Source organism: Rhinichthys klamathensis, unplaced genomic scaffold (assembly GCF_029890125.1).
Source record: "Rhinichthys klamathensis goyatoka isolate OS25496 unplaced genomic scaffold, OSU_Roscu_1.1 h1tg000058l_1, whole genome shotgun sequence".
Taxonomy (NCBI): domain Eukaryota; kingdom Metazoa; phylum Chordata; class Actinopteri; order Cypriniformes; family Leuciscidae; genus Rhinichthys; species Rhinichthys klamathensis.
The window spans coordinates 1,249,820-1,259,872 of record NW_026606603.1 but is presented as its reverse complement, the minus strand read 5'-3'; the positions used below and the strand labels follow the sequence as shown (position 1 = coordinate 1,259,872).

General features: G+C 39.4%; 1 protein-coding gene across 1 annotated transcript; it reads right to left on the bottom strand.

The window, feature by feature from the left end:
- Nucleotides 1–287: 287 nt before the first annotated feature.
- Nucleotides 288–9,169, bottom strand: LOC130083747 (E3 ubiquitin-protein ligase TRIM39-like). Its single transcript, XM_056248754.1, has 6 exons — nt 9,005–9,169; nt 7,658–7,732; nt 7,322–7,534; nt 4,175–4,316; nt 969–995; nt 288–832 (listed from the first exon to the last, which is right to left on the bottom strand). Exons 1-6 carry the CDS (start codon nt 9,167–9,169, stop codon nt 288–290), a joined length of 1,167 nt encoding a protein of 388 aa, XP_056104729.1.
- Between the last annotated feature and the right edge of the window lie 884 nt (nt 9,170–10,053).

Here is a 10,053-nt window from a genome sequence, read left to right as displayed (position 1 = left end):
AGTGTAAAATAGACACAAACCCCCACACACATATGAACTGATGTGCCTCGTAATAAATCGGCCATTCAAATCTAACAGATGAATAATTTTTTATATATTTTTTTAACATAATTTAATTATAGTTGATATTTTGTTAGTGACTGATTTTTGAGGGCCTGAATATACAGTTCTTTTTTAGCACATTTTGTGTATCCCATATTGTAAGTAAAAACTTCTTGATTGTGATTTGTGCAAATTCTTTTCTTTTTTTTTTAAATATGAAAACAGCAATTTTCTCAGATTTGTTTTTAATTTAAACTGACAGGAGTGATGATCAGTGGGTTTGATTTTTTACCTTTACAATTGGGACATGGGTTAAACACTGGATAGAGTTTCTCAGTGAAAGTCTGAGCAGTGAAAGAGTAGATATGAGATCTGGACTCCACGTCATAAAAAGAGACCAGACCCTCCTCATAATCCACAAACACACCAACCTTCTCAGGTTTCACTCTCAGAGATAAAGAGACAGGTGGATAATCACAAGCTAAATATTCATTTTCATTCCTCAAAATTACAGTCGAGACTCCATTCTCAGGACTCAGTGTGATGTCCTCCTGCCTGTTAATGGATTCTCTGATCACTCCTAAAGTCCAATCAGTATTTGCCGTCACCTGCACCTCATAGTAAAATCTCCCTGAACTGAATCCCTCCTTTGCCAGAACACAACAAACCACATCAAATCTCTTTGGGTTTTTTGGGACGTCCTGCTCAATGTCTCCACAACTGACTTGTTTTCGATCATCAGACAGGTTGAGATATGGATTCGCTGTATCAGGATCCAGAGTCACATCCACTGAGAGAGATCAGACATTATCAATCAACTTATTTACAAATATAAAAAATATTTTCAGATGTACAGTATAAAATACAGATTATTAACAGTATTGTTGTATTGTGTATTGAAGAAAATGGTGTTAGTCACACTGTACCTGCATACTTCTGTACAGACTTCAACCCTGTGGACACAGATGACAATATAATGATGAATTATTTATAGCAGTAATTTCAGGTTAACAGTGAGTTTCTCTCTATCGGCAGCATCAGTGGCATGTAAATGCTGCTCGTCCCCCAGTTTGTAAAATAAAATGCAGAATGTGTTTACAGTAAACATACTGTAATGAAGGTCTATGAACCAAACATTGAGGATTTAATAGAATGTGAAGCTTGTACATTTTATGAAAGCTCTTTAATTAATAATTCAGTAAAAATTTGTTATTTGAGCTGTAAAGTGTCTAAATTGTCCTTGTGAGGTGGCAAACTTTTTTTTAGACATTATGTATTTTTACAGTTTGAACACAGAGTTACATCCTTTTCTTGTCGTTAAAGTAATACTGCTTTAATATGAGTTTACATGAATAGAACTTTACATAGACAGGGTTAGTTGTCTATGTACTAGACAACTATGTACTAATCTCCTTAACTAACTCCTTAACAGGGTTAGTTAAGGAGATCTAACCAATCAGCGACAAACTTATTGGTGACGCTGATATGACGTTAGGTGGCGAGTTAGAAACTTCCTGAATAGCTAGCAAGTGGAGTCAAGAGAAGAACGGGCATCATATCTTCCTGTATCTTAACCTTCAGTGTTTATCTTCTGTGTGTGCGTTCATGATAAAATACCACACACACATACATATACAGTGGTGTGAAAAAGTGTTTGCCCCCTTTGTAAATATGATCAGAGATGGCTGTAAAAAATAAATCTGCATTGTTAATCCTTTTGATATTTTATTTAAAAAATTTGAAAAAATCTAACCTTTCATTGAAGTAAAAGAATTGAAAGTTGGGGGGAAATCACATTATGAAATAAATGTTTTTCTCCAAAACACGTTGGGAACAATTATTTGCCCCCTTTTATTAAATACTTTTTGCAACCTCCTTTTTCCAAGATACCAGCTCTGAGTCTTCTCCTATAATGCCTGATGAGTTTAGAGAACACCTGACCAGAGATCAGAGACCATTCCTGCATACAGAATCTCTCCAGATCCTTCAGATTCCCAGATCCATGTTGATGCTTCTTCTCTTCAGTTCAGCCCACTCATTTTCTATAGGGTTCAGGTCAGGGACTGGGATGGCCATTGCAGATGCTTGGTTTTGTGCTCAGTGACACATTTTTGTTTTGATTTTGATGCTTGTTTTTGGATCACTGTCCTGTTGGAAGATCCAACCACAGCCCATTATAAGATTTCTAGCAGAGGCTGTCAGGTTTTGATTTTTTATCTGTTGGTATTTGAACGAATCCATGATGCCATATATCTGAACAAGATGTCCAGGACCTCTGGCAGAAAATTAGGCCCACAACATTAAAGATACAGCAGAGTATTTCATTCTACACATGGGGTACTTTTTATACCTGTATGAACCTAATCCATCTTAAGTGTTTGCTGCCAAAAAAGCTAATTGTTTTGTTTCACCTGACCATAGAACCCGTCCCATTTGAAGTTCCTGTAGTGTCAGTTACTTTTCAAACGTTCTATGGTCAGATGAAACAAAAAAAAGAGCTTTTTGGCAGCAAACACTTAATGTGGGTTTGGTGCACACAGGGATAAAAAAGTACCCCATGTGTAGAATGAAATACTCTGCTGTATCTTTAATGTTGTGGGCCTAATTTTCTGCCAGAGGTCCTGGACATCTTGTTCAGATATATGGCATCATGGATTCGTTCAAATACCAACAGATAAAAAATCAAAACCTGACAGCCTCTGCTAGAAATCTTATAATGGGCTGTGGTTGGATCTTCCAACAGGACAGTGATCCAAAAACAAGCATCAAAATCAAAACAAAAATGTGTCACTGAGCACAAAACCAAGCATCTGCAATGGCCATCCCAGTCCCTGACCTGAACTCTATAGAAAATGAGTGGGCTGAACTGAAGAGAAGAAGCATCAACATGGATCTGGGAATCTGAAGGATCTGGAGAGATTCTGTATGCAGGAATGGTCTCTGATCTCTGGTCAGGTGTTCTCTAAACTCATCAGGCATTATAGGAGAAGACTCAGAGCTGGTATCTTGGAAAAAGGAGGTTGCAAAAAGTATTTAATAAAAGGGGGCAAATAATTGTTCCCAACGTGTTTTGGAGAAAAATATTTATTTCATAATGTGATTTTCCCCCAACTTTCAATTCTTTTACTTCAATGAAAGGTTAGATTTTTTCAAATTTTTTAAATAAAATATCAAAAGGATTAACAATGCAGATTTATTTTTTACAGCCATCTCTGATCATATTTACAAATGGGGCAAACACTTTTTCACACCACTGTACACACTAATACCAAGTAAAGATGAGAAGATTCTGAATCCTGTGATGTGTTTTGATTGACACCCTGGGGCGAGCACAATCACCTGATCAGCACATTAGCCAAAACCCCTCTACATGTGTTATGATTACATTTTTGAAACAGTGTGACCCTTTACAAACTAAGTTTAAATTGGATTTAATCAACCCTCGAGCAGGATTCGTACCGGAGTGTTGGGAAAGAAGCCGGGCGAGCTAACAAGACGCTAAAGACTACAGTGAGGTATACACACACAGCGCCTACTGGCCTACGTTACGAAAACACTGCTTGTTTCACATTAATAAAAACGGACTTGCACGTGCCTGTATGTATGCCAATGTAATCGTCTTTACCTTGATTACAATTGTCATCCATCAAAACTTTACTGGTGTGCTTGTTTGCTTTATTCAGACCATACAGACTAGTTTTGACTTTAGCAGTTTCTCGTTGGGGTTGATAGAGAAAATCACCATTTGACAGTCTGATTTTGTCAGAAGATTTGAGATCGCTGATTGGCTAAATTTTGTGTCATCTTTAAATGTTCACAACAACTGGCTAAACTGCTACATAAACCCGCCTCCTGTGGGTGATTTGTCTAGCGCCCCAGAGGTGAACTTGAGACATGCGGACAGGCAGAGTGGACATATAGGAAAAGCTTATATTTTGCACAGATGATTTTCTATCATATCATACACATATCAATTTACATAATTTATTATTATTGTTTTGTGTGTGTGGCTCAGAGAGGGCGGTGCCCTAGCGCCCTTTATTGACCAGCCGCCACTTAACCCATAATATTCCTTGAAAAAATGTATTTCTTTGTTACTGGCAAAAATCTACTGTATTTGAAATTCACATACCAGTTGGATTGTGTTTTTCCAGTATTGTATCTAGAGTTTTCTTCAGTTGAGCAAGAGCTCTATACATAGAGTTCACACCAGAGTCAATCCTGATCTCAGTCCAGTTCTTGGTGTGGGGACGACTGTCCAGGGATGAGCTCATCTACAGCAGGAAAGACAAGACTGTTAAATATGTTATTAATTTATATTTCAAGTAATTATATTTTACACAATACCTTTCTAACACAGTTAACTAATTTTTCAAATTGGACTTTATTACTGGGGTAACTTAGTATAAAAAAACAATAGAGAGAGGAATGCAGGAGTGACTGTGCTTATTTTATAGGATTACACCAGCATGACCTGACTATCCAACAGGACAGAACATTCCACTGCAACAGGTAATTCCCACACAACACAAGCATATTCTCCCCCTAGCGGTAACAACTGGAACGGCTAGAATTGTACTCCATCTAATACATCTCTCCCCCTTAAAGCTAAAACATTCCCAAACATATCAACTGTCAATTTGCCTTCTTTCTTTTTTTTATACCAGATAATCTTGCTGAATTGTTTAACAAAATCTTTCAGATATCTTGGTTCACGTTTTTACTCTGGGTGACCTCCTTGTGGTCAACAACACTGGTAGAAGAGCATCTGCTTTCCATGCCTTTTGAAATTGTTCAGTATCAGCCTCAGGCTCTTCTTGTGACACTGGTTACAGTCATTTCTGTTCCCCTGGCTCTACAGATACATTGCTCACAGGCTGTCCGATTCCCTCTCCAATACCTGGTGTATTTTGAAAAAAAAATAATAATAATAATAATTCGCAGAATCCGGAACAGTGTCTCTCTGTCTCACATGACATCACTAGGATCTGTGATTCAGAAACATGGCTTTTCCTATCACTGCTAAGCTGATGACACACAACTCTACCTCTCATTCCAGCCTGACGATCCGACGGTAGCTGCTCGCATCTCGGCCTGCCTGACAGACATTTCTGGCTGGATGAAGGACCACCACCTTCAACTAAACCTTGCAAAGACAGAGCTACTTGTGGTCCCGGCCAACTCAACACTTCATCACAACTTAGCTAGGCACATCATCCATAACTCCATCAAGGCAGGAACCTTGGGGTTGTGTAATTGATGATCAATTGAACTTCACAGACCATATTGCTAAAACTGCCCGATCATGTAGATTTGCCTTGCACAACATTAGGAGGATCAGGCCCTTCCTATTACAGTCATTTCTGTTCCCCTGGCTCTACAGATACATTGCTCACAGGATGTCCGATTCCCTCTCCAATACCTGGTGTATTTAAAAAAAAATAATAATAATAATAATTTGCAGAATCCGGAACAGTGTCTCCTGCAAACCTGATCAACATGCCTTTTCCAGGTCTGTCCTGTTACTGTCAAGGCAGCATAAGACAGCAGAATGGTACAACTTTCAACCACAGTAGGAATCCATTGTGGCCCGTAGCTATAATTTCTCACATACACAGGATCACCCACTCAAAAAGTCAGCAGTGCTGTCATGGTCTTCTTTCTGTTTGAGTGGTTTCTTTAGCACTTTGGCTGCCAGGTCCGGTAGAAGCAAATCAAAAGTTGATCTTAAACGTCTGGACATCATCATTTCGGCAGGGGACAAACCAGTTGTAGTTTGTGGTATAATCCTATAATTGAACAGGAATCTACACACTCTTGTATCCAAAGTTTCTGCCTCTGACCAGCTTTAAAGGCCTGCACGACTCTTTTCGTGAACCCATTTGAGGGGGGTTGGAAGGGTGCTGTCCAGGGCAGGTCCATTGTCTGATACCAACATCCGTGGCATGCCGAATACGCTAAAACCAAAATCAAAAGATCCTACTGACCTTGGTCTTTATCAATCCCTCCTCGCTTCCTTCTCTGCTAATATCTCTACTGCTAAAATAACTTACTACCACAACAAAATTAAGAATTCTTCTGACTCTCGCATGTTTTTTCAAAACCTTTTCCTCTCTTCTCAACCCTCCTCCCTCATCAACCCTAACAGCTGACGATTTTGCCACATTCTTCATAAATAAAACAGCCACCATCAGCGGCCAATTTACCAATCCACAAACTGATGCACACATTTTACCAGCTAACGCACACATTATAACCTCCTTCTCTCTACTTTCAGAGGCAGAAGTCTCCAAACTCCTCCTTTCCAATCACCCTACCACCTGTCCGCTTGATCCTACTCCCACTAATTTACTTCAAGCCATTTCTTCCTCAGTTCTACCCGCACTCATGCACATCATAAACACACCTCTTCACACTGGTACCTTTGCCACAACTTTTAAGCAGGCTCGGGTAACCCCACTGCTTAAGAAACCCACTCTAAATCCAGCACATCTGGAAAATTACAGACCGGTATCCCTTCTTCCATTCATCACGAAAACACTTGAATGAGTTGTTTTCAACCAGATCTCTTCCTTTCTTACACAGAACAAACTACTGGACAACAATCAGTCTGGTTTCAAAAGCGGACACTCAACTGAGACTGCCCTGCTCTCAGTAATTGAAGCACTGAGACTGGCAAGAGCAGCTTCCAAATCCTCAGTTCTCATCCTGCTGGATCTGTCTGCTGCTTTTGACACAGTTCTACAGTTCTACGTTAATGAAGCTAAGTGACATGATGTACAACGCAGCTAGAAGCTAACGTTTTTTAATGTTAGGCTAACGTTACGTTAGAGATGTTAAAGATAACGTTCACATACGTTGTTGACTTATCTTATCTTAACAGATGTAGAAATCCTTGTTTAATTTATCCACGTTTAGTTGGTGTTGTGGTCTACCGCTTAACTTAATCCAGACACTTATCTCGGTTCTCGGTTGAGATCTGGCTTGGGAAAGGGTAAAAAATACACACCGTCGCCCAGCCTCTCGGGATACCTAGTGCTTGAGTTGCATGTACTCCATGCACACCATTTGACCATTTTGACCACCAAAATGACAAGAAAAAACATATAAAAACAAATGAAAACTGGCTAACTGCAATGCATTTCAATGGACGAAGAAGCAGAGAATGTCCGAGTGTATTGGGTTAGCTGTGCACACTGTGATTGGCTCATCGCGTTTGGGGGTGTGGCTTAGCCATAGGTCAATTGTACATGATGACTGATGAGATATGTTGACAGACCTGTATGAGATGGAGATGATCGTCAGTGTGTGAGAGCTGCTCCAGCTCAGTGATTTCCTGCTGCAGCTCTTTAATGAGATCTTCAGTCTGTTTCTCTGCTGCTTTCTGCTGTTCATCTATCATCTCCATCCGATCAGACTGACATTTCTCAATGTAGAAGATCAGAACTTTGAAAATCTTTTCACTGGAGGATTTATCTTTCTCTGTGTTTTTCTGATAAATGAGAATGATTAGAAGGTTAATCTATTAAGTTTTATCCATTTAATTGAAAACCTTTATGAAGCTGATTAAAATATTATAATGCATTATCAATTTTACGTTTTAACCTCCACTCACCTTTCTCAGCTCTACTGAGTGCTGGATCTCTTGAATCATCTTCATTTTGTCCTGGATCATCTGACGAACGGCAGTCTACATACAGAGAAACACAGATATCTTCATCCTTTGAATAAAATCGTATAAAAGACAAAATGAATTCAAAATTCTGTGGCGTTTAGTACATGTCTTTGAGGATAACATTTTTTTTCTTAAAAGTAAAAAAAAAACTATTGGCAGTTTAAAGGTAGGGCAGGCAATTTCAGAGTGGCTAGCATTAGCCAGCTAGCTTTGATCCCACCCTTCCTTCATTGTGTCTCCAATGCATCAGATGAGAGACTGCGTTAAATTACCTTATGTCTCAAAGCACATCACATTACAATAATAATGAATATAAATAACTTTTAGAGCTCTTACTTGTTCCACCTGACTGCTGTAGATTCATTTCGGCATTGATACTGTTAACATAGAAACGCATAAATCTGCTCAGGGTAGAACGTCACGGGTTGCCATCTCTTAATTACGGTTACGACAGTCAAATCCACCAGCTGGAGTGCCCTTAATCTCCAACAGAGGGCACTCCTCCTGACTCCTGGGCTTTTCCATTATGGAAAATTAACTGTTCATGATTGTGTAATTTTGTTTAGCTGTGTGTGATTACCCTTGTTAAAGTCTGCCTATTTTGAGTGCCTGTAACCTGGTTTCCCTTGTCTTGGATATCCTTGTTTGCCTGTGTTTTTGGACTCTATCGTACATTTGGATTGTTTGCTCTACGGTTTTGACCCCATGCCTGTTGTATGGATTATGATTCTGGATTGTCCCAATAAAGCTGCATTTGGATCGTCAACCCAAGTCTTCAGAGCAGTTTGTGACAGAAGACTACTAAATGGATCCACCAGTGAGAATTATGCATCTCCGACAAGGAGAGCGCAGCATCAAGGACCATGTACTGGACATTGAGTAGGCTCACTTAACCAACATGAACAAGATTCCCCATATGATCTTTTTTGGGGGCGGGTTGTCTGAGCCACTCAATGCAATTATGATGCTACATGACCCAGACTGGACTTGATTGGACTATTGATTTGTCATTGCAGCTGAGCGGTTCTCCTTTTAATGTGGAGGAAGTAGAGGAGGAACCTTCCCCTAAATTTTTTTATTTTTTGTGGGGGGTTGTGTGCATCAAGCCATTTAACATGTTAGCACAACGGTTTCCAGCAATTCTGATTCAGCAAGTCTGATGATCCCAGGTCCAGTGCTCACAGCACTTCCGAGTCCAGTGGTCCCAAATCCAGAGTCTCCAGACAACATCAACGCTCCAAAAAAGCTATAAAGGTGGTCCTTAGGCGTTTGAGACTGGCTTCCTACCAGTCCATCAACGGATCTACCGTTGATGTCGATGCGAGCAGTTGGCATCTTAGTGGTCCTGACATCGTCCTTGAGTCTAGTGCATCCGAATCCGGTGGTATAGAGTTTGGAGGTCTCATTGGTTCTCCCACCGTTGATTGCACTCCCAGTTACAGCAATGGTCATTATATGTGTCTGGGCCATGAACGCTTCTTCAATTTCTCCAGAGGTGGAAATAGGAAGTCTCGTGAGAAGCGAGAACAAGCGAGAAACACAAACTGCTTTACAGCAATTCGACATAAACACACACGCCGCCCTCAATGTGTATGATATATTACCCACCTCGGTAGACATAGCTCCACACGATAAAGTTGGCAGGCTCCGATAATAACAAATGCACATGAGCAGCGGTAGAAAGCGGGAGGAGGGTGCCGCAAGTGAGTTTTTTTACGACATTGTTGTGAAATATACGCCTCACAGCTGTAGGGGGAGCTCGTTGACAAAACATGCGACAACAAAAGTGAAAATCAACGAAGAAATAGCTAGAGTTGCCGAATGCCCCTTTAAGGTCCAAAAATGTTGTATTTGTTCATACAAATGATACTGAAATAAAGAAATTTACATAAGATCTATGAACTAAATTACCTAAAATCCCCCAAAAGTGCATAATTTTATTGTTACTACACTGTAAACTTTACTATAAATTTCTATTTTTTAGCATATTCAAATCGCTGTACAAGTAACTTTAACTTATATTATATTAAACTGACTTTTAAAAAATCGAGTTGAATCTTGTATAACTTTAAAGTTGAAATTGTTTAAAATATTTTGATGAGTAGCCTAAACATTATGTAAAAACATAGCTTGCCATGACTTACTGATCATATTTTTTACAGTGTGCTTTAGGGAATTCATTTTTATAACACTTTAAAAAACAACAAGTTACACTCACAGTTCAAAAATAACTAGGAAGAGCCCATGTGTCTTCCTTATAAGGTTATTAAAGGTCCCCTGACATGGGGTTATTTTATTATTTTATAATGTTTCCTGGGTTGCCCTTATAATGTTAG